Here is a 25,102-nt window from a genome sequence, read left to right as displayed (position 1 = left end):
AAGATGGCAATGTTAAAAAAACCTTCCAGGATCCCTGGCCAATCGGGCCTGGAGGGACCCCAACATTAGAGAAATTAGTAATAAAGTATCTACCTATCCATTCTTCCTACACTTTCCCCATGGTTGCCTACTGTACCACTAGTCAACTTTCTTTAAAAATCGGTAACTGACAGTTTATTGTGATACCACAATAAGAATATGACAATCTGTTGCTGCAGTCTATTACATCCTAGCTTTCTTTTTTTAATGTATTTAGCTCTTTTCATTGTGGAGCTATAAGTGAAAAGATACAGGACGAACATTTCCCCTTCTAACTTAACAATGGAAAAAAGGCTAGACTTTGGAGAATTACATTAAAAAATGGTTGCTGGGAACTAGTAGATTGTACAAATATTTTGACATGATGTTACTGTGGTATTAAGATCTGGCAATTACTGATTTTTTAAAAGTGGTTTGATGGGGTGGGGCTGAGGCAAGAGAAATGGCACTGACATGAGTGAGACATGCCATAACGTGCGCATTTCCATTCACACATCCAAAGGTACTTTGGCGTGATCAAAAAGATGGTATGAAACCAGATTTTGGAAACCTCACAACCAAGCAGGGGGCAACAGGGAAACCGAACAAACAGCTGCTACCAGGAAGCCAAGGCAGAGCAAATGAGGCAGAGAGTGCCGGCATCTTTTGAGGGGTGGAAGTGGGGCGTTATTTTGGGTTTTATTTTACAAGTTTGAAATTGTGATCTCTAAGTGCCTGGAGCCATGAAGAAAGGCCACATTTCAGACTTTTTATTTATCTATAAATAAGGCTACCAGAATGATGAATGACGTCAAATATCATCCATGTGAAAAGCAACTAAAAACAACAGTTGTTGAATCCTGTTCTAGAATTAACTACAGTCAAGTGATGTTAGACCAAAAATTATTTTCTAGAGCTAGGGCTAGAATCTGGGAGGTCTTCTCTGCATATCCAAGGAATGATTGCTAAAGTTTTTTTCAGTAGTAGGGCCACATGACAGCCAGTGTGGTGTAGTAGCTGAAGTGCTGAACTAGTATCTGGGAGATCCAGCTTCAAATCCCCACTTTGCCATGTAAGCTTGCCAGGTGATCTTAAGCCAGTTACACACTCTCAGCCTAACTTACTTGTCAGGAGGAGCACAATGTAAGCTGCTTTGGGTCCCCCATTGGGGAGAAAGGTAGGTGTCAGCTGTGGCGTCTATCCCTAGCTTCCCATAGACAGACACGCTCAGGCAGGTGATCCTAAGCTATGCTAATTTATTAGGAGCAAAAGACAGATTAAAAGAAGCCAACTGCCTCTCACGCAGGAGAGGGCGTTAATGAAAGTAAAGCAGAAGGGTTACAATGTAAAACATTCAAAGCGAAGACAGCAATACACAGTGAAACCACCGGTTACCTTGACCAGCAGCCAGAACCTGGCCTTGACAAAGGCTGGCTGCCAAACCCCAACTTCAAAGACGTGAAGGCCTCTGGCCTGAGCCTGCCAAACCTCCACTTGCAGAGCAGGAAAGGCCTGACAGTAGGGTATAAAATGAAGTAAAACAAATAAATGAAACAAAACAAAAACTAAATAAATAACATGATCAGAAATTCATATGTGTGCAGGCAGGTTTCACCCCAGAGTCAGGCAGGACACATTTGGCTTACAAGCCTTAAACCTATACCCCCGCCCCCAATCTTGTTGGTCTTGAAGGTGCTACTGGACTCGAATCTGGCTGTTCTATGGCTGACCAACACGGCTACCCTCTGAAAGCTTGCTAGGAAATGGAGCCATGGGCAGAAAAGTGGCAATTAATGGCTTAGCATTTAGGTTTAGATTGGCTGACATGCATTAAATTTGCTCTCATGCTTGCAACCTTTTGTTTCAAGGGTATTTGAAATGCTTGGTGGTTTGTGGTTCATTTCTCAGTTACCCAGTGTGTCCTCTACTGGGGACTGGCTTAGAACTATCCTGAAGACTCATATTCTATTTGCCCAATTTATCTGTTCATATATCCCATATTTTCCATTGCATTTGTTTGGACAGTATTGAATTTATTCATTGGAGTTGTTCTTATTGTTTTGTTGCTGCGCCCACCGTGCTGTGTCAGAATTCCAGATGTGCCCACAGGCTCAAAATAATTGGGGACTCCTGACATACAAGATACTGTTTCAGGGGTCCGATCTTGATTTCCACGGTACAAATGGGACCAATGGAAAGGAAAGGGGCAGCCATGAATGAAGGCTGGCTAGGGCTGCCAACCTCAGTTCCTCTGGAGAAAATGACTGCTTTGGCAATTGGACTCTATGGCAGTGAAGTCCCTCCCCTCTCCAAACCCCGCCCTCCCCAGGCTCCACCCCAAAAATCTCCCGCTGGTAGTGAAGAGGGACCTGGCAACCCCTGAAGAGGGACCTGCCCTGCAACTCACTTTCAGAGGCTTCATGACCCACTTTTGGGCCCTGACCCACAGGCTGGGAAACACCGAGGTTAAAGGATGCCCCCGCAGTTGGGTAAGGGTTGCTTAGGAAGTATAAGGTACTATTGTATAGGATTTATAGCTTTATTAAGTACATGTGTTAATATAACCGAATACATTGGCTCAATGTGCTTTTTGTGTGTGTTAGTAACTACCTAGGCTGGGTGTGCCAGCCAAGGCAGCTTAGCTGAGTGTAACTGAAGATCGGGCAGGCTCCTTTTGTGCAAGTGACTTCCCTTTTGCCTTTTCTGGGAAATCAGAGCAGAAACAGGCGGGGAAGTCCAGGGAGAAGAAACTCTTTGCGGTTGGAGGGATTCTTGCAAACTCAGCTCACCGCATGGCGTTCTTCCAATGGGCGTCCCCAGCAACATGCTTGTTTGCCAGCGCCTGGCATCAGGATGTGGTTGCCAACCTCCAGGTGGGGCCTGGAGTTTGAAAGGAATTGCAATTGATCTACAGCCTACCCGTGTAGCTGAAGATCCGGCAGGCTCCTTTTGTGCAAGCGACTTCCCTTTTGCCTTTTCTGGGAAATCAGAGCAGAAACAGGCGGGGAAGTCCAGGGAGAAGAAACTCTTTGCGGTTGGAGGGATTCTTGCAAACTCAGCTCACCGCATGGCGTTCTTCCAATGGGCATCCCCAGCAACGTGCTTGTTTGCCAGCGCCTGGCATCAGGATGTGGTTGCCAACCTCCAGGTGGGGCCTGGAGTTCCTGCTCCCCCCCTCCACACACACACACACACACACGGGAGGGCTGCACAGGAATGCCCCGGCCTGGCTGGAGGGCAGGCAGGGCTGGTGCCCGTCATGTTTGCGCCCTAGGCAAGGCTGGCTACTTGTGCCCTTCCCATTGCTAACCAATTTCAAAAACAGATGTCTTGTAGGAAAAAAAATAAAAGAACAAAACTTTTTATAAGACATTATAATTAATTCTATTCCATAGCACTGTTGTGGTACTTATCTTAAATATATATATATATATATATATATATATATATATATATATATATATATAAATTGTCAGTTGCATTTTTTCCAAGAAAGGAATCTGTTTCAAATGGTGCCCCCCAGGCCAGTTCTGCGCCCCTCTGAGGTCTGCGCCTTAGGCGCCCGCCTAGTTCGCCTAATGGTAGCGCCGCCTCCTTTGCCCTGAGCCCCCGCACCTAGTTGCCAGAGGGAGGCGCGGCTGGGGTGGCGAGGGCGTTTCCTTCGGGAGGGGGCGGCCGCTCCGAGGCTCAGCTGGCCGAAGGGGGCAACGTCTCGCTGCAAAGGGAGAGTCCCGCGCGCCAACCCCGCCGCCGGGTCTGTCTCTGCATCCCTCCGCGCCCCGTCTCCAGGGGAGGCTCGATCCTGCTAGGGGGCAGCTGCTCCGGTGAGTCGCTCTGGAGGGGGGCGCGAGGGTGGGCTGCATTGCCTTTCCTGTTTGCAGAGGGTGGGGAGGGGGCGTGCTGTGGGGGGGCCCACAGGGGACAGCCCCATCTCCCACCTGCGATCGCCTTTCCAAGCTGGACAGGGAAGCAGCGCTTGGCGCCCGCGCTCCTCTTCGGGGACCTGGCTGGTTTTTAAAACTAAGAAAAATCCGCCCTGGCCTGGATGGCCCAGGCTAGTCTGACCCCATGACAACTGGGAAGCAAAGCAGGGCCAGCCCTGCACAATATTCGGATGGAAGACCACCAAAGAAGTCCTGGGTCCCTATGCAGAGGCAGGCAATTCAGGCTTCTGAATGTCTGCCCTAATCTGAATGGCCCAGAATAGCCCAGTCACCAAGGAAGTCCAGGGTCGATACACAGAGGTATGCAGTAGCAAACTACCTCTGCTCATCTCTTGCCTTGAAAACCCCGTGAGGGGTCACCTTAGGCTGCACTTTCCATCACCATCAGAGGCTACCCTGACTTGGATAGCCCAGGCTAGCCTGAACTCATCACATCTGGGAAGCTAAGCAGGGTCAGTCCTGGTTAGTATCTGGATGGGAGACCATTAAGGAATACCAGGGTTGCTTCATAGAGGCAGGCAGGGCCAACCACTTCTATTAGTCTCTTTCTGGCTTAAACTGGAAATGGGGCTGGGGTGCCCTTGTCAAGGGGAATGAGAACAGGGAAAGTTCAGACAGGTCCAGCTCTTGAAGCAGAACCCAAGAAAGGTTTAAATTGTTTTTCAGGTCACAAGTCACAGGTAAACACACACAATGCTGCCTTATACTGAATCAAGCCATCTGTCCAGCAGGATCAGTCTGTCTACTCAGAACAGCAGTGGCTGTCCAGGGTCTCAGATATGGTTCTTTCATATAACCTCTTGTGTGTGTGTGTAAAGTGCTGTCAAGTCACAGTCGATTTATGGCGATCCCAGCAAGGGGTTTTCAAGGCAAGTGAGAAGCAGAGGGGGGTTTGCTATGGTCTTCCTCTGCAGAGTCTTTCTCGGAGGTCTCCCTTCCAAGTGCTGACCCTGCTTAGCTTCCAAGATCTGATGAGATCGGGCTATACCATGCTGCCTTCCCTTCCCTTTACCTCTTATGTGATCTATACCCTACCAGAAAATACCAGCTCATACCCTACCAGAAAATACCAGCTCATACCCTACCAGAAAATATTTTTGTTAGTCTTTAAGGTGCTACGGGACTCTTGCCCTTTTTGACTACTGCAAACAGACTAACACGGCTACCCACTGTGAGTGATCCATTTTAGTTGGAGATTCTGGGGATTGAACCTGGAACCTTCTGCATGCCAAGCAGAGGCTCTTCTACTGAGCCAGGACCTCTCCCTGTGTGCTATTTTCTCTGAGCCAGCATGCAAACATACAAACATGCACATGCGGCCTGGCAAACTCCACTTGAGGCTTGGTGTGAACTGCGTGCGGGGTGGGGGGATGTGAAAGAGAGATTGGCACCCAAGTTTTAAGAAGATTGAATCCCCACCAGTGAGGATCTGCCTCTCAAGCCCTGCTCTCTGTACACCTGAATGTGTGATTAGTCTTAGGGGCCTTCCATTTTTCTTATCCTGAATGTATTGCTTATTGAGTTCTCTGTATTGCACCCTGAACAACTTTATACATCCCCGCAGGTGCTGATTCTCCTCTCAGAACCATTGAGGTGAAGCCTTTTGATCTCAGTCCCCGGATCCTGCAAGAGTCCATCCTCTCAGTCAGCTGTTTCTTCTCTGGTTCCCACCATTCTGCAATCATAGCCAGGCGGGGGATGCTAGGGGTCCAGATGTCAGATGGGTCTGCTTTGGGGGTTTCCCTTGCTCCTGGTAGCTGCTTTACTCATGGGGAGCTGCTCTGGTAAGTACCTGCAAGGAGCTACACTCCCTCATTTTCAGGGGGAGGAAAGCAAGATTTGTACCCAGCCCAGTTGCCTGTGGGGCACATTGCATTGTGGGGGAGAGTCAGATTTAGGGTTGTTCCTCCAGATGAGGCTGAAATTGATCTCTGATTCAGAGTTCCTAGTTGTGTAGTAGATTGGGGTCCCCAACCTTTTTGAGCCTGTGGGCACCTTTGTACTTCTGGGACAGTGTGATGGGCGCAGCCACAAAATGGTTGCCTCAGGAGGTGGAGCCAGATGCAAAATGGTTGCTGCAGTTTACCGTCAGTCACACAGTGAAGATCCTTGTGTTGTGGTGGCAGCTGCAGCCAAACCAACATTTTTTAAAATCTGCAAAGCTAATCAAATCTCCAATAGCTGGTCAGAAGCCTTGTTGGGCAAAAGCCCCACCTGGCCCCGCCCACTTTCTAAAAACACTTGTCAGGTGCCAGGAAAGGTGCCTGCGGACACCATAGCGCCCACGGACACCACACTGGGGACCATGGACTAAATGATGCAGGTGCTTTCTGAAAAAGGAACTGGGATTTCAACACCACCGCCCCTGCCCTCACTACAAAGCAGGTGCACAAAAGGTTGCCATCTTCTAAAATGGTGTTCAGTTGTGAAGCCCTGCCTACTGGCCCGGGACCCCTAGCAGAAGTGCTGAGCAAGCGGATCATGCTGCTTTGGCACATGCTCTGAGAGGATCAGCAGGACAGCCAGGTGAGATCACACATCCCAGGAGAGCATTCATTTTTAGCACAGGTAGGCTCAGAGTCTCGCTTCTTTCTGCCACATGACTGTGGTGTTATGTGACTTCCTGCCATGTACTGGCAGGTCTATGGGCCCCCCTGCTACTGACTGGGGTTTGTTTATGACATATTTATTAAAATATTTTTGCCTTTCCTTTCCTTTCAGCTCAATTCACAGTGGGTAGCCGTTGATATTCAAACTAAAGACAATGCATTTACCTGGGCTGAATAAAGACCTTGCATTCATGGCTCATTACCAATGCTGATTTCTCCACACCCATCTCTCCCCTGGACATCACAGACTCTTCTGCATACCACCTGCTATTCCCGCCTGCTATTCACATTTACATATTGTTAACATTTACATACTAATGCTTGCCTGAATTCACTCTCCTCTACTTAAAGACAGATGGATTCACATTCTAGCTGTATCTGAAGAAGTGAGCTGTGGCTCACGAAAGCTCATACCCTGCCAGAAAATATTTTTGTTAGTCTTTAAGGTGCTACTGGACTCTTGCTCTTTTCTACTTTCAGCTCAAGGCAGCTTACAGGAATGATTAAAACAGAACAAGTTAAAACCAAAAATAAAATGACAATCCCCAAGTATCTCCCCCAAAGAGGCCTGATATTCATAACCCATCAAATGCCCTGGCAAACAGGCGGGCCTTGGAGTGCCTCCTGAAAATCACCAAAGAGGGGGGCCCTCTCACCTCTTCAAGGAGCCTATTCTACCGAGCTGGATCTGTGATGGAAAAAGCCCAGGCTGAGGCTGATGCCAGACTGGCCACCCTGAGTGGTGGGACAGCCAACAGATGGCTGCCAGCGTGGTGTAGTGGTTAAGAGCAGCGAACTATGATCTAGAGAACCGGGTTTGATTCCCCACTCCTCCACATGAAACCTGCTGGGTGACCTTGGGCTAGTTACAGTTCTCTCAGAACTCTCTCAGCCCCACCGACCTCACGAGGTGCCTGTTGTGGGAAGGGGAGAAGGGAAGGCAGTTGTAAGCTGTTTTGAGACTCCTTAAAGGTAGAGAAGCTCTGACCTGGATGGCCCAGGCTAGCCTGATCTCATCAGATCTCAGAAGCTAAGCAGGGTCAGCCTGGTTAGTATTTGGATGGGAGACCACCAAGGAATACCAGGGTTGCTGTGCAGAGGAAGGCACTGGCAAACCACCGCTGTTAGTCTCTTGCCATGAAAACCCCAAAAGGGGTTGCCATAAGTCAGCTGCGACTTGAGGGCACTTCACACACACACACACACACACACACACACACACACACACACATAAAGGTAGAGAAAAAGCGGGGTATAAAAACCAACTCTCTTCTTCTTACTGATTTATTTTATTTTATTAGATTTATATCCCACATCTTTCCTGGCAGAAGCCAGGCTCAAGGCAGCTTACAACCGAAATATAACAATCAAAGACAGTAATGAATACAAAAGTTAAAACCGTTCCATTAGTCCAATAAAATTTATAAATATCTTAATAAAAATTCTAATCTACATAAAAGGCACCCATCTTTCTCCCATCTCATAAGTCTTGTTGTTATCTTGATGACTGTAATTGGTGCACAGGGATGTATGGAAACAGATGGTCCTTCAAATAAGTGGATCCCAGATCATGAAGCCCTTTAAAGGTCACGACCGCACCTTGAATTGAACTTGGAAACAGTAAGGCAGCAAATGTGGCTGTTTTAAAATGGGCAACCCGCAGTTCCTAGGTTATCTTCAAGGGCTGCCCAACAGAGAGCAAATTACAGTAATCTATTTGTGGGGTTACAGAAGCATGAATAAATGTGGCCAGATTGGCTGAGTCTTGGAAAACAGAGTTGGCAAACCAGATGCAGCTAATACAAGGTGTTCACAGCCACTACCCCAACCTTCTTTTCAAACAGCAAGGCAGGGTTAAAGGTACATTCTAGGTCTGAGAAAGGAGAAGATGGCTACTCCAGAAATTATTTCTCAGAATTATGAGGATGCCATCTTTCCTTATGGGCAAGGATAATTTAGAGGAAGGTGCTTGAGTTTTTAGTGTACAATGACCAAGGTTTGAAAAGTGGGAGAAAAACAAGGTATTCCTCTTTTTTCCTGGCCTTTCAGCCCTTTTTCAGAGGCAGAAGCAGAGACTGCAGCCTACCCCACTCTGCCCTATAACTCCGACTCTCTGCCTCTTCCAGATTCCTCCTCGCATTCCCTGCTCGATTTCTGCACAACCACGTGGGAGCCTGACCAGGACTTGTTCCATTTCACTGCTGTGGGATACGTGGACGACCACCTTGTTGGACACTATGACAGCATCATGAGAAAGGCAGTGCCTCGGGTGCCCTGGATAAGGAAGGTGGAGAAGAATGACCCCCACTTCTGGGACTGGAACACCCACAATGCCCTGGATGACGAGCGGAGTATGAAGAAAGATCTGCTGAACCTCCAGAATCTCTACAATCGGAGTGGAGGTGAAAGAGGAGAATGAGTGGGGCACAGTTCTCCCCTCTTCTTTTCTTGCAAGGGCAGAAGGTAGAGGGAGGGAGCTTCTGTCTCCCAGAAAACGAGGGAGAATATATGTGTGGGTTCTTTTCAATCCTTTCCTTCCCTGCTTGGAGCGGTGGAGTCTGATCTGGAGAACCGGGTTTGATTCCTCACTCCTCTACATGAGCAGCAGACTCTAATTTGGTGAACTGGATTTATAGAATCATAGAGTTGGAAGGGACCACCAGGGTCATCAAGTCCAACCCCCTGCACAATGCAGGAAATTCACAACTACCTCCTCCCCACACCTAGTGACCAGAAGATGGCCAAGATGCCCTCCCTCTCATCATCTGCCTAAGGTCACAGAATCAGCATTGCTGACAGATGGCCATCTAAACTCTTCTTAAAAACCTCCAGGGAAGGAGAGCTTACCACCTCCCGAGGAAGCCTGTTCCACTGAGGAACCACTCTAATTGTTGGAAACTCTTTTGATTTAATTTCAACCTGTTGGTTCTGGTCCAACCTTGGGCAACAGAAAACAACTCGGCACCATCCTCAATATGACAGCCCCTGAAGTACTTGAACATAATTATCATTTCCCCTCTCAGTCTTCTCCTCTTCAGGCTAAACATACCCAGCTCCTTCAACCTTTTCTCATAGGACTTGGTCTCCAGACCCCTCACCATCTTGGTCGCCCTCCTCTGGACACGTTCCAGCTTGTCTACATCTTTCTTAAATTGTGGTGCCCAAAACTGAACACAGTCTAACCAGAGCGGAGTAAAGCGATACCATCACTTCGCGTGATCTGGACACTATACTTCTGTTGATGCAGCCCAAGACTGCATTTGCCTTTTTAGCTACCGCATCACACTGCTGACTCATGTTCAGTGTTTGGTCTACTAAGACTCCTAGATCCTTTTCACACACACTACTGCTCAGACAAGTCTCCCCCATCCTATAATTATGCATTTGATTTTTCCTACCCAAATGCAGAACTTTACATTTGTCTTTGTTGAAGTGCATTTTCTTAGTTCTAGCCCACTTCTCCAGCCTGTCAAGATCATCCTGCATCTTGGCTCTGTCTTCTACTGTATTTGCTACCCCTCCCAATTTAGTATCATCTGCAAATTTAATAAGCATTCCCTCTAAGCCTTCATCCAGATCATTTATAAAGATGTTGAATAACACAGGGCCCAGCACAGATCCCTGAGGAACTCCACTAGTCATTTCTCTCCAAGTGGATGAGGAACCATTAACTAGCACTCTTTGGGTACAATCTGTCAACCAGTTGCAGATCCACCTAACAATAATAGGATCTAAACCACATTTTCCCAATTTGTCAACTAGAATACTATGTGGAACCTTATCAAAAGCCTTACTGAAATCTAGATAAACTATGTCTACAGCTGGATCTTGTAAGTTATCCGGGCTGTGTAACCGTGGTCTTGGTATTTTCTTTCCTGACGTTTCGCCAGCAGCTGTGGCAGGCATCTTCAGAGGAGTAACACTGAAGGACAGTGTCTCTCAGTGTCAAGTGTGTAGGAAGAGTAATATATAGTCAGAAAGGGGTTGGGTTTGAGCTGAATCATTGTCCTGCAAAAAGTAACAAAGGTAATGTACTAACCATTGTCCTGTAAGTATCAAGATAATGTGCTAATGGGGGTGTGGTATGTTAATATGGAACCATTGTATCCTGAAGTGATCTGTTAATGTGTGAAATCCAAAGCTAATCTGCATGGCTATTGTTGACTGTAGTCTTTGTTAGTCTGGAGGTAACCCAGACTAACCTCAGTGTTACTCCTCTGAAGATGCCTGCCACAGCTGCTGGCGAAACGTCAGGAAAGAAAATACCAAGACCACGGTTACACAGCCCGGATAACCTACAAGAACCAATGAACTCTGACCATGAAAGCCTTCGACAATATTATGTCTACAGCATTCCCCTGATCCAGCAAGATAATAACTTTCTCAAAAAAGGAGATAAGATTAGTCCGACATGACTTATTCTTGAGAAACCCGTGCTGGCTCTTAGTGATCAGATCCATCCTTTCTAAATGCTCAAGGACTGACTGTTTGATGATTTGTTCGAACACTTTTCCTGGTATAGAAGTCAAGCTGATGAGTCAGTAGTTACCCGAATTTGTTTCCCCACTCCTACACATTAAGCCAGCTGGGTGACCTTGGGCTAGTTACTGCTCTGTTAGAGCTCTCTCATTCCCATCTACCTCACAGGGTGTCTAATGTGGGGAGGGGAAGGGAAGGTGATTGTAAGCCTGTTTGAGTCTCCCTTAAGTGGTAGAGAAAGTCGGCATATAAAAACCAACTCTTCGTCTTCCTCTTCTTTTTAATATCTATTATGTAGTCAATATAACACTGCTGTAATCACCTCCCAATCATTTCCCTCAATATCACTTCCAACTATCCTGGTTATTTGGAAGTGATATTGAAGGAAGTATATGGGAGATGATTGCAGCAATGTTCAGGGACATGTTCCTGCTTTCAGAATTGTTGCAGTGAGTTGAGTCCAAGTTCTCCATGGTGTTTTTATGGTAAATGTTCATCAGTGGAATCAGCTGCCTAGGGAGGTGGTGAGCTCCCCCTCTCTGGCAGTCTTCGAGCAGCAGTTGAATGAACTCTTGTCAGGAATGCTATAGGTTGATCCTGCATTGAGCAGGGGGTTGGACTAGATGGCCTGCATGGTCCCTTCCAACTCTATCATTCTATGATTCTATGTGTCATCGACACCCTGGCATCCATGAGCGGCACATTGGGACCCCTCTTCTAGTTCATTATTCCTCTTTCAAAAGAGGTTGGTTCCAATGAATTGGAAGACGCAGTAATCCAGTCCTTCCTCCTCCGGGGATCTCTTTCAGGCTTGCACATCTGGCAGCACATGTGTGGATGCGAGCTGACCAAGGATGCGCACAGGGTGGGATATGAGCAGTTTGCCTACGACGGGGAGGACTACATCAGTTTTGACAAGGAGACCCTTACCTGGACAGCAGCCGTGGTGCCCGCTCAGGTGACCAAGAGGCAGTGGGATGCTGACTTGGCACACAGTCGCTTCCTCAGGACCTACCTGGAGGAAGAATGCATCCACTGGCTGCAGATGTTCCTGGACTATGGGAAGGAGTCTTTGCTGAAGAGAGGTGAGACAGCTGATGACGGCTTGATGGGGAAAATGGGAATCACTCTACAGTCTCCCTTCCCCTTGCATGAAGTTCCAAGATTGATCTACATGGTGTAGAGGAGGAGGGGGCCGAAATGTGGGTTGTGGCACATCAAACTAACAGTCACTTTATAAAAACTCTCGCCCTGCCTCCAAAGGGAGGGGCTGTGGCTCAGTGGCAGAGCATCTGCTTGGCATGCAGAAGTCCCCATGTTCAATCCCTGGTAACTCCCATTAGAAGGACCAGGCAGGAAGTGATGCAAAAGACCAGGTATAGTGGTTAAGAGCAGTGGTTTGGAGTGGTGGACTCTGATCTGGAGAACCAGGTTCGATTCCACACTCCTCCACATGAGTGGCAGATGCTAATCTGGTGAACCAGGTTGGTTTCCCCACTCCTACACACGAAGCCAGCTGGGTGACCTTGGGCAAGTCATGCTCTCTCAGCCCCACCTACCTCACAGGGTGTCTGTCGTGGGGAGGGGAAGGGAAGGTGATTGTAAGCCGATTTGAGCCTCCCTTAAGTGGTAGAGAAAGTCGGCATATAAAAACCTTCTTCTTCTTTTACTTGAATATGTGATGCTGCCTTATGCTGAATCAGACCCTTGGTCCATCAAGGTGAGTATTGTCTACACAGATTGACAGTTGATGGGTTTGATTCAGTATAAGCCTCATACATATTCACAAACTTAGCTGGAAGCCTGGTGACATTCACCCCAAACTCTGGAAGATCTCACCAGGTAAGTTCCAGAGCTACAGAGTTTTGATTCTGAGTATTATCAAAGTATAAGAAGTTGCTGGGGAATTGCCTCCCTTGGGATTTTTCACTGTTTGGTGATGCTCCAAATGTGGCATATCCAATCTCCTAACAAGGAGTGAAACTAGATGGCCACAGGTGTGTTCCTTCCTGTTGGCCACCCTACCAGCCAGCAGAAAGATTTTGTCTTAACGTGTTTCGATGTTGCCACTTTCTCAGAGCCCCCAGTGGTGAGGGTGGTCCGCAAGGCAGACTACGATGGCCTGGAAACCCTCGTCTGTCGAGCCCACGGCTTCCACCCCAGGGAGATTGATGCGACCTGGACCAAGGATGGGGAGGTTTGGGAACAGGAGACTTTTCATGGGGGTTTCATCCCCAACTCGGACGGGACCTACCACACCTGGCTGAGTGTCAAAATCCACCCCAAGGACAGGGATCGATACCGGTGCCACGTGGAACATGAAAGCCTGCTGGAGCCATTGGACTTGGCCTGGGAGGAGCCTGGTGAGAGATTGACCGGGGGTGGGGGTGGGGGTAGGTTTGGGGGTGGCAACTTGTAGCAGTTGAATTTCCACCCAGGGAGGAAGGAAAACTAAGGAAGGAGGACACAAGGAAAACAAACCCAGCCTCTATAACTTCATGTGTGTGTGTAAAGTGTCATCAAGTTGCAGCCAACTCATGTCAACCCCTTATGGGGTTTTCAAGGCAAGAGACATTTAGAGGTGGTTTGCCAGTGCCTTCCTCTGCACAGCAACCCTGGTATTCCATGGTGGTCTCCCATCCAAATACTAACCAGGGCTGACCTTGCTTAGCTTCCAAGATCTGACAAGATTGGGCTATACCATGCTGCCTTCCTTCCCCTATAACCTCATAAGGTCTATAAAATTATTCATGGTATATGGAAAGAGGATAGGGAGACGCTTTTCTCCCTCTCTCGTAATAGAATGTGGGGTCATCTGCTGAAGCTGGAGGGTGAGAGATTCAAAACAACAAAAAAAGGAAGTATTTCTTAACACATAGTTAAATTGTGGAACTCCCTGCCTCAGGATGTGGTGATGGCTTTAAGAGGGGAGTGGACATGTTAATGGAGGGAAGAAGAATAAGAATTGGTTTTTATATGCCGACTTTCTCTACCACTTAAGGGAAACTCAAACTGGCTTACAATCACAAAATGAATACTAGTCATGATGCATACCTGTTCTCTCCACTATCAGAATAGCATGTACGTGCTGTGGAACGCAGGCAGGATAATGCTGCTGCAGTCGTCTTGTTTGTGGTGCTTCCTGAAGGCACCTGGTTGACCACTGTGTGAACAGACTGCTGGATTTGATGGGTCTTGGTCTGATCCAGCTGGGCTTTTCTTATGTTCTTACCTTTTAAGGGCCCTAAAGGTCTGATCTGGATGGGCCAGACTAACCCGACTAGAACTTTCCATCACCATTACAAGCTGCCCTGACCTGGATAGACCAGGCTACCCTGATCTCATCTAGATCTTTGAAGCTAAGCAGGGTTGGCCTGGTTAGTACTCGGATGGGAGGCCACTAAAGAAGGACAAGGGTCTCTATGCAGAGGAAGGCACCTCTGAACATCTTTTGCCTTAAAAACCTACAAGGGTCACCATAAGTTAGGAGTGATTTGACAGCACTTTCCACCAAAGGTCTTTTAAAAGACACAGGCTTTGAAATCTTCTGCATGGGCCAACTTTGAAAAATTCCACATAGTCCCACACTGCCTATACTTGGACTCCTGAACTGGGCAATATAGTGGAGCCATTTTAGGCAACACTTTTCTTCTCATCTTGCACATTTTCCAAAGTGGTAGGGTCTGTTCTTTTGATGGCCACAATGTGTATGAAAAGGCCTCTCCACTCATTCCTGCTCTTCAGGGGCCCACGCAAGTCTTTCTACTCCACTCCTCCCCCTTCTCCAATTATGACCACCTAATTCAGTGGCTGCCCTGACCTGGCTGGTCCAGGATACCCTGATCTCATCAGATCTCGGAAGCTGCACACAGTTGGCCCTGGCTAGTATATGGATGGGAGACCACCAAAAAAGTCCACGGTCGCTATATAGAGGCAGGCAATGGCAAACTACACCTGAACATCTCTTGCCTTGAAAACCCTACGGGGATATGCTGACTTTCTCTACCACTTAAGGAAGAATCAAACCGGCTTACAATCACCTTCCCTTCCCCTCCCCGCAACAGAAAACCTGTGAGGTAGGTGGGGCTGAGAGAGCTGTCACTAGCCCAAGGTCACCCAACTAGCTTCATGTGTAGGAGTGGGGAAACAAATCCAGTTCACCAGATTAGCCTCCATTGCTCATGTGGAGGAGTGGGGAATCAAACCTGGTTCTCCAGATCAGAGTGCACTGATCCAAACTACTGCTCTTAACCACTACACCACGCTGGCTCTCAGTTGGCTGCAACTTGACATCACTTTTCATCCCCATCAGAGGCTGGCTGTACTGACGAGGATGGGCCAGGCTAACCTGATCTCATGATATCTGGGAAGCTAAGCAGGGCCAGCCCTGGTTAGTGTTTGGATGGGAGACCCCAAAAGGAAGTCCAAGGCTGCTACACAGAGGCAGGCAGTGGTAAACCACCTCTGTTCATCTCTTGCCTTGAAAACCCTATGGGGTCACCATAAGTCGGCTGTGACTTGACAATATTGTTGATTAAGGGCCATCAATATATTTAATTATCATTGTAGGTTTTAATCATTTTAACTGGAAGACGTATTATGATTTTATTGCTTTATTGTATTCAGTTTGTTGTTACCTGCCCTGAGCCCGGCCTTGGTCAGGGATTGAGGGCAGGCTAGAAATCAAAATAAACAAATGCATAAACAGTTTCCACTACCAAATCAGTGCCCACCTTTTCAGAGGCAAGCCTAACCCAAACACAGGGCCAGTCTTTGGGGGCTTTCTGTGGTCATCATGGTCTTTGCTCCATTTCAGTCTCATCCAAGATGGAGCTCATTGCTGGAGTGCTTGTGGGGATTGCAGTTTCTGCCTCACTCGTGGCTGGGATCATTGTCTACATCCGTAAGTAAATGCTTTGCCTTCCCCTTTCCATGAGACACTTTCATGGTAGGCGACCCCCCCCCAAATCTGGAAAACCCCAGAATTGTTCCCCCAAATGCCAATTTCAATAGCAGCTAAAGGTCGCCCGTCCAGTCTGTGGTCTTCAGAACTGGATTCTCCACCTCTGGGGATGAAATAATTTCCTAATATCTTTCAAAAAATCTAGATTGGTCCATTCCATTTGGGTCTCGTCCTTCTTCCAAGTATCTCAGAATACCTTGTCTTCCCCTTCTCCATAATATTCTCACTACTACCCTGCGAGGTAGGTAAGGCTGAGAGACTGTGGCTTCCCAAGATCACCCAGTGAACATCATAGCTGAGGGGAGGTTCAATCGCCTCAGACCTAGTCTCACACTCCAAGAATGCAGTTGTGTTTCTGGATGAGGAGAGGTTGAGAATTCCTCTCTCCTGTTAGCCAACGCCTTGGGGCATAACTGTGATGGTGGGACTTTCCTGCTCCCTCCTCTTGCCAGCCCTTGGCATGATCTTGGGTTGCCACCTCTTCTGCTGGCTTCTATGGATGTGCTTTTTAACAGCAAGTGGATTATTCCGCAAACACTAGCAGAGGTTCACGCTTGCTTCCATGGTGTGAAAACATCAGCTGCTGACGTCTGCAGATCCAGAGGTTGTTCAAGGCACAAGAATGGGGGCCAGGCCAGTTTCCTCTAGTCAGTTGGCAATCTCACCGTGAGTCCCCAAAGCCCAAACTGCTGGGCCTCCTAGCTGGGGGTCTGATTCTGTCTGATGTGCAGACGGATCTTTGCTTCTTCTCTCCAGGGGTGGCAGGGAAGTCTTTTCTCAGGGAAACTTCGGAGCCCAAGAGGTCAGTTTGGAGCCAAACATATTCTGAGCAAAACATCTTAGCTCTGCAAGTAATAGTTGGTCAGGAAGTTCCCGAGCTGTCCTTCCCTGGAGGAAGAAATCAGGAGAGCAACTCCCAGAGAGGGTTTAGGGTCCAAGGAGCTCACTTCAATGCAAGTGATGAGACTGGATGATCTCTGGGGGTACCACCCAGCTCTGACTCTCTGCTTCTGTCCTGCAGGGAAAAGGCAAAGCAGCTACCAGGCAGCCCATAAAGCACAATCAAGTGAGTGCCTAATTTTGTTTTTGAAGTATCTGTCAGCACCGAGGTGGTGGTGAGGTAGCAGGGGACCGTGTGAATTATCCATGTGCCTTCATGAATAAAATTACAGTCCTCTTGAAGTGCCACCAAAATCTAATGCTTTTTTGGAAGTAAGGGCTTTTAAAGATGGTATTGGTATCTGAGGAGAGCTTTTTATGAAATAGTGTTGCACTGAAAACCCATTGTCTGAAATTGATGATATTAGAGAGGGCATTGGTAGATTGGCTCAATAAAGGAAGCCACAACCCTCAATTTGCAAGATCTGAGCAAGGCTGTCAAAGATAGGGCATTTTGGAGGACTTTCATTCATAGGGTCACCATGAGTCGGAAGCGACTTGATAGCACTTAACACACATCCACACACACATTGGCAGATTGGAAAAAAAACCTGCAAGGCCCAGTTGATCATGTAAGAACTTCTCCCAAAATGGGGGTCTTCAAAGGCTGGATATCTTGGCTTCTTGGAATTAGCAGCATCTAAACAACTGTGGGCTCCCCCCCCCCCCCGCCTTATTTTTTGGCACTTCACAAGGCCTTCAGACTGAGAGGAAGGACAGCGGTTGACATGGTACGAAACTGGCTCAAAACGCTAAAGATTAACTCTTTTACGGCCTTTCCCACAATGCGTTTGGAGGGGTCAGTCCAGATTTTCATACCACCTGCCTGTGCGTGACTTGAAAAGCAGATTTTCCAGGGTCTTAAATGTACCCTCGTTTTGCATCCGGCTAAACCAGGCAGCCGGATCTGAAGGGGAGAGGGTGAGCCTTGTGAAAACAGAGAAGGAAAGCCCTGAGGAGATGAGAGCTCCCTCCCTGGAGTCAGCGGTAGGAATAACACCTTGTCCTATCCTCCCCCCACAAGAATTGCAAAAGCACAGGAAATAAATTCAAAGACAACAATATAACCAGATTTGTTTAAATTGCAGGTTGCAGAACTGGACTTAGTTTGGAGTAGAATTTTGCTTTGAGGTCAGGGTTGATTTGCAGCGGCAGATGATGACTAGAACTGATGGTGGTTAAGGGAAGATATGATAGAGGTCTATACAGTTATGCATGGTTTATGGAAAGAGTGGACAGGGAGAAGCTTTTCTCCCTCTCTCATAATACTAGAACGCTGGGTCATCTGCTGAAGCTGGAGGGTGACAGATCCAAAACAGATAAAAGGAACCCTGCCAGAAAATATTTTTGTTAGTCTTTAAGGTGCTACTGGACTCTTGCTCTTTTCTACTACTGCAGACAAACTAACACGGCTACCCACTGAGATAAAAGGAAGTATTTCTTCACACAACACATAGTTAAATTGTGGAACTCCCTGCTCCAGGATGTGGTGATGGCTGCCAACTTGGAAGGCTTGAAGAGGGGAGTGGACAGGAGAGGGGTATTCATGGCTACTAATAAAAATGGATACCAGTCATGATGCATACCTGTTCTCTCCAGGATCAGAGGAGCATGCCTATTATATTAGGTGCTTTGAAACACAGGCAGGAGAATGCTGCTGCAGTCGTCTTGTTTGTGGGCTTCCTAGAGGCACCTGGTTGGCCACTGAGTGAACAGACTGCTGGACTTAATGGATCTTGGTCTGATCCAGCAGGGCTTTTCTTATGTTCTTATGATGGGAGGGGGAAAGATAGGGGCGAGAGTGGGCCAGGCCCCCTCCCAGTGGCCCACATAGTTAAAGATCCTGACTCCCCTTCTCTTTTCCTTTCTGCAGCCAGCAACCGGGGATCGGACAGCTCTGTCAATGGTAAGGGGGGGGGGCCTGCGGGGACCTGGAAATGGCTTCTGTTGAATAGTTGTCTTGACTGCAGGCCATGTTTTGGGAGCCAGGTGTGGATTTCTTCTCCAGCTTGGACTAGCCAGTGACCCTGAAGGCCACAAGTAGCTTGGCTCATTTCCTGGAAATCCCATCTGGAGGTATTGGCTCTGCAAGCATCTCTTGATGGGCATGGGCATCTTCTCTCCCAATGCCCAATTTTCCTGTGGGTTGGTGCCTTGATTTGTCAGGGGTTGGCAGATGACGGGGGCTCCTCTTCCAGGTGGTCTCAAAGCAGATGGTCGGTCTAGGTGGCCTTTTCATTCCTCCCAGTTGATTCTGTCCTCCCCTCCCCCATTTCCACAATGTGAACTTAGACCTTCATTCTCTCTTTTTTGGTTTTTGCAGCGTGATTTCCCACCAGCATGTGAGAGGGACCCCAGGAGGTCCAACTGGACTTTCCAGGAAATGCACAACCCTCACTCAGAACTTCTGCACATCCTTGATGCTTTCGCTTATGATATCCTGTCGAGCATCCATGGCTATCATTGGTCAATCTTCCATCTGGCTATCATTGGTCAATCTTCCGAGACTTCCTTGGTTCTGTTTCTGTTTAAAAACTTTTCACTGAAGAAGTGCTGTTTTTATATGCATACTTATTCTCTCCAGGATCAGAGGAGCAGGCCTATTACATTAGGTGCTGTGGAATACAGGCAGGATGGTGCTGCTGCAGTTGTCTTGCTTGTGGGCTTCTGTCAGCAAGGGCACTCGGGATGAACAAGCTCCATGTTCTCCCCCCCCCCCTCCTCTTGATCTCATGGGAAAGGGGACGAAGGCTGGGGACTGTAACACCTCCACTTCAAAGCCTTCCCGTTGTAAATCAGCTATCGGTTCTCTAGTTGTCAGTTCTGCCAGAATCCTGGCACCTCTAGGAGCTTCAAAGAAACCTGATGTTTTTACATTTCAAAGCCTACGTGTAATCAATTCTTTTGTGTGTTCTCTATATAGTTAGATGATCTCCTCTGCCTTGGCATTCTAACCTTATGTTTGTAAGGGTACTGACCACGTTCACATTTTCTTAAATAAAACTTTAAACTCTCTGCAGCGTCTGGAGTGAAGTTTATATTACTGGAATGCAATGGGGTACTGAAGCCTGACAGCTTCCTAATAGCACCTGGTTGGCCACTGTGTGAGCAGACTGCTGGACTCAATGGGCCTCGGATCCAGCAGGGCTGTTCTTATGTTCCCATACGGTTTCATTCACTTTTGGACTACAGAAAGAGGGGCAGAGACATCTCTGTGTCTTTTTACTTACAAAAAGAGCGGTACAATGCTACAGGCATATTATGATCTTATCAACCTGGTCAGTGCAATGAATGCTGGCAGGATCTTGTTGGGATCCGTGGGGACTACCAGTTGTTCTCTTGACCCTCATCCATCCTGGTTATTGAAAGCTTGGAAGATGCAGATGATGTAGCTCCTGATGTCCATTATGAACACATGAAGCTTCCTTATCCTGAGTTGGAATTTTGGCTTATCAAGGCCAGTCTTGTCTGCTCAGACTGGTAGCAGCTATTCAGGATCTCAGGTCTTTCACAACACCTACTAACTGGAGATGCCGGGGATTGAATCTGGGACCTTCTGCCTGCCAAGCAGATGCTCTGCTACTGATTCATGGTCCTTCCCAATTATAAACCAATAACTAACTCAGGGTGTCTTTCCTCAGTTGCTGAAGGAGGCAGTTATCTGTCCAATGCTTTATAACCCAGGACTGAAGGAGAAGGATGTGGCCAATTATCAGCCAGTCTCTAACTGGCTCACTCGGGGTGGCTGCAGAATGCAGAACAATGTCAGGTCTTTATTCACAAGTTCTGAACCATGGATCCCCTCAGGGCTGAACAGGGACATAGGATTCTTATCTCACTATTGATGCAAATTTTCTGCCCCCAAGCATTTCCCCTCTGCTCAGAGACGTTCTTTCCTGCTTGTGTCTGATGAAGGGAGCTTTGACTCTGTGGATCAGGACATCTTGTTGAGACTTTTGTTGGGTTCAGCAATCACCCATGTAAGCACATTCTCTGTTGTAGCCCACACCTTGTGGAATATCCTGCCTGGAGAGGTCAGGGCGGCTTCCGCGCATCTGTCATTCCACAAACTAGGTAAAACAGAAAGGGGAAAGAGGGCATTTCTACGAAGGGAATAGGAGCATTGTCACTAACTATCAGTGAAAATTTAGGTCCTTTTCATTCCTTTGTTCTTTTAGAAGACAAAGAAGGGTTGATTTTTATCTGACTTTCTCTACCTTTTTAAGGAGAATCAAACTGGTTTACAATCACAATCCCTTCCCCTCCCCACAACAGACTCCCTGTGAGGTAGGTGGGGCTGAGATAGCTCTAAGAGAGCTGTGACTAGCCTAAGGTCACCCAGCTGGCTTCATGTGGAGGAGTGGGGAATCAAACCCAGTTCTCCAGATTAGAGTCCACCACTCCAAACCACCGCTCTTAACCACTACGCCACATATATGTGGCCCTGTTTCTGTCATTTGGTATTCCACTTTTGTGTCACTGTTTGTTGTATGCATTCTACTGTTCCATTGTGTGAAGTATCCTGCTGTTATAGGGAGGAAAGGCAGCATGGTATAGCCCGATCTCAGAAGCTAAGCGGGGTCAGTGCTTGGAAGGGAGACCACCAAGGAAGACTGCAGAGGAAGGCAATGGCAAACCACCTTTGCTTCTCACTTGCCTTGAAAGCCCCTTGCCGGGGTCGCCATTAGATGGCTGTGACTTGACAGCTCTTTACACACACACATACTGTATTTCTGCAGCCTGGTAGCTTGAGATAAGTCCATTTGCCATTTCATCTCTTGTCCCTGTTACTTCAGAACAGAAATACCCAGTTTTAGTGTGAGCTCTCCTGGATTTTGACCAGATTTCAAAAACGGGACCACAGAGAATCTGTTTTTGTGTTCTTGTTTACACTGGGGGGGGCATCGCTCGTTTCAGAGGGATTTTTATTTGGGTCTATCGTAGTCTATGTCCATGGCATTATTTATTGGGCAATTGTGCAATACAGTTTTATTGCATTGATTATAGTGTGTATTATACAGGTTTTTATTGAACTATTTCTTATAATTCTGTAACCTGCCTTGAGTCTCAGTGAGAAAGGTAAATAAATAAATAAATATTTTGTGGGTGACCAGAACTGCTCAATTCCTGTTTCCCTCAGTCTTCTCTTGTGACGGAAACGTGCTCAACATGGCAAAAACAGAACACATGATGAGGGAAGGGAGTTGCGGCCTAGAATCACCATGGGGTAGCACATTCCTAAGGAGAGTTACTCCAGTCTCAGCCCATTGAAATGCATGGGCTTAGACTGGAGTAACTTCCTTAGGAATGCACTGTAACTCCTCAGGGCCAGATGAATTGTATCCAAGGGTACGAAAAGAACTTGCAGATTTAATTTCTGAACCTCCATCCATTATTTTTGAGAATTCTTGGAGAACAGGTGCCTGAAAATTGGAGGCGGGCAAATGATGTCCCCATCTTCAAGAAGGGGAAAGAGGAGGATATGGATAACTTCCAACCTGTCAGCTTGACATCTGTACCTGCAAAAGTTTTAGAACAAATCATCAGTCAGTCCTTGAGCATTTAGAAAGGATGGCTGTGATTGCCCCCCCCCTCCCCAAATACAGCAGGCTTCATACCTAAGCACATACCTCTTGCTGCTGGAGATGCTATTCAATCTCAGGCAAAGCTGTTGTTTTTTATATATGTTTGAAAAGTGCCTAACTGTTGCAGGTACTGAATGAACTGAGAATTCATCAGTCACAGGTGTCCTGGCAGAATGAGTGAATCTGCATGCACAACCCAGCCATGCACACTGGCTGGATTGGGACCGGCACGCTAGCCAGGATCCTTCCTCTCTCTCACAATGCACTGGGGCTGGATCGGGGCCGGCGCGCAAGCCAGGGGCCTACTTTCCTCTCCCCCTCCCTGCCATGCACACTGGCTGGATTGGGACTGGCACGCCAGCCAGGAGCCCTCCTCTCTCTCACAATGCACTGGGGTCGGATCAGGGCTGGCGCGCAAGCTAGGGGCCTTCTTTGCTCTCCCCCCCCCCTGCCATGCACACTGGCTGGATCTGGACCGGCACGCCAGCCAGGAACCCTCCTCTCTCTCACAATGCACTGGGGCCGGATCAGGGCCGGCGAGCAAGCCAGGGGCCTTCTGGGGGGGACATACTCTGGGAATTGCTTTAATGCAAGAGGTTTACAGTGGCCATTTATGCATGGGAGGTTTTCCCTTGGATTTGCCGCTCTATAGATGCACCTTTTTCCCATCCAAATTCTCAGAACTCAACAATCAGCCCCCAAGAAGAGTTTTGAGAATTAAGATGGGGATAATGTGCATCTAGAGAGCGGTAAATCCAAGGCACTCCTCTTGAATCGGCACAGGTTGGAGCTGCTCCATTCCCACTTTCAGCTAAACACTTCTCTGGGCACATGGATGTAATTCCTGCCCCCTCCCCCCCAAAAAATCCTGTCTGTCATTAAAGGGCAATGGGTTCCACATGTATAGAAAATAGAGGGAAGCTTTAAGGAAAGCGCTGCTTTGCCCCCCCCCCCCCAATTTGGAATCTGACTGTTCCAAAAGCAGAACATAGTGAGGGTGGAAGAAAAATGTAGACCAGAGGGACTGGTGCTTGTTTTTTGCGCTGGAGCTGTGCCCTTTGTTCCCATGAAAAACCAAAACTACATCGAGATTGACGGGGATAAATTGCGGCAATTAAAAAAAAAAAATCTTTTTTTTTTTTTTGGTCCGTGGCAAGAGAGCATCAAAACCTTCCGTGAAAAGTGGGCCTAACTGTTAGAAAGTTCTTCCTAATGTAGAGGGAAACTCTAAATGGCCCTTCTCGTCTCTTTTTATTACTCTAGGGCCGTGTTGGCGAACCTATGGCACGCGTGCCAAGTCCGGCACGCCGAGCCCTCTCTGTGGGCACGCGCGGGGGCTTTGAAGGGAGCCCTTCCCTGGACTCCCTGCCGGGGGATTTGAAGGGCTCCGCACTGCCTGCAGGGCTTCTTCAAAGCCCCCCCTTCCCTGGACTCCCCCCCCCTTGCCGAGCTGGGAGGAAACCTCCGTATTCAGGTTAAGTTGCCGTGTTGGCACTTGGCGATTGCAGTTTGGGTTGGGCACTTTGGGTTGCAGTTTGGGTTGGGCACTTTGGGTTGCAGTTTGGGTTGGGCACTTTGGGTTGCAGTTTGGGTTGGGCACTTTGGGTTGCAGTTTGGGTTGGGCACTTTGGGTTGCAGTTTGGGTTGGGCACTTTGGGTTGCAGTTTGGGTTGGGCACTTTGGGTTGCAGTTTGGGCACTCGGCCTCTAAAAGGTTCGCCATCACTGCTCTAGGGATAGGATGGGAGGGGGAGGCAGTCTTCCAAGTTTGCACCAGAAGAGGTGCCCCCAGGCGTTCGCCCATGACACCAGGCCAGAGAATTTTGCCTGGGACGCGGCTTTTGGCTTTTCCATCGACGAGCTGCAGGGATGACACGCCCCAGGCAGGCGCGTGTGGATGCCACCCCTGAAATTCACGCGAGCAATGCAGAGTTCCGCGCATTTCGCGTGTTGTCTTGGGCCTGCTTGTGGTTATGTGATATGTTAGTCATGCCGGCTCGGGGGAGAGGGGCTCCTTGGACTCCTTGACGTTGAAGTCCCTCCCTTCTCCCCCCGAAAACCTCCCGCTGGTTGCAAAGAGGGACCGGGCAACCCTACCCTCAAAGGGCACCCGACAGTACGTCTGCCGTCTACGGCGCCCACCCAGCAGGGGAGCCTCTTTGCACGCGCGGCAGCCCCGTTCACACGAGACGCGATGCGAGCACCAGGTCACACCTGAGCCCCGTTTGTCTCAGGCCCCACGTACCAGGCGCCGCCGTAGGGTTGACTTTTCAGTGCCCGGAAAGGAAACCCTCCCCCCGCCGGGCTCCCCCTCCCGAAACCCGGCGAGGCTCCCCAATCCAGAGCCAACTTTCGCTCCCCATCCCAGCGCTCAGGCTGCCGGCGCCGGATCTGCCCGGCGACTACTGACAATTTCGGAGCGCCTCTTTCCGATTGGAGGGAAATTCACCCCTCGGCCAATCACGCCTCTTACTCCGGAACCCTGGGCCGATCCCGAGCGGACTCGGGAGCAACTCCGTGCAACTCCCTGCAGAAAGCGCTGCTAGGATGAGGAGCGCGGAGGCTG

At 48.3% G+C, this 25,102-nt stretch overlaps 1 protein-coding gene across 1 annotated transcript; it reads left to right on the top strand.

The window, feature by feature from the left end:
* The first annotated feature begins 5,682 nt into the window (after positions 1-5,682).
* Positions 5,683-25,087, top strand: LOC130493469 (major histocompatibility complex class I-related gene protein-like). Its single transcript, XM_056867223.1, has 8 exons — positions 5,683-5,746; positions 8,698-8,973; positions 11,860-12,135; positions 13,129-13,413; positions 15,867-15,953; positions 17,035-17,079; positions 18,826-18,858; positions 24,912-25,087. The coding sequence occupies exons 1-8, from the start codon at positions 5,683-5,685 to the stop codon at positions 25,085-25,087; spliced, it is 1,242 nt and encodes a 413-aa protein (XP_056723201.1).
* Positions 25,088-25,102: the final 15 nt, after the last annotated feature.

The sequence above is a fragment of the Euleptes europaea genome, chromosome 1 (assembly GCF_029931775.1).
Source record: "Euleptes europaea isolate rEulEur1 chromosome 1, rEulEur1.hap1, whole genome shotgun sequence".
Classification (NCBI taxonomy): domain Eukaryota; kingdom Metazoa; phylum Chordata; class Lepidosauria; order Squamata; family Sphaerodactylidae; genus Euleptes; species Euleptes europaea.
Note: the sequence above shows the minus strand (reverse complement) of the source record. Positions and strands in the feature narration are given on the sequence as shown.

What these genes read in the sequence shown, in the direction of transcription:
- LOC130493469 (XM_056867223.1), top strand. Translation starts at nt 5,683, where the DNA reads ATGGGTCTGCTTTGGGGGTTTCCCTTGCTCCTGGTAGCTGCTTTACTC. An exon ending in TCTCTACAATCGGAGTGGAG is followed by an intron (nt 8,974 to 11,859) that starts GTGAAAGAGGAG and finishes GATCTCTTTCAG; the next exon opens with GCTTGCACATCTGGCAGCAC. An exon ending in AGCCCATAAAGCACAATCAA is followed by an intron (nt 17,080 to 18,825) that starts GTGAGTGCCTAA and finishes TCCTTTCTGCAG; the next exon opens with CCAGCAACCGGGGATCGGAC.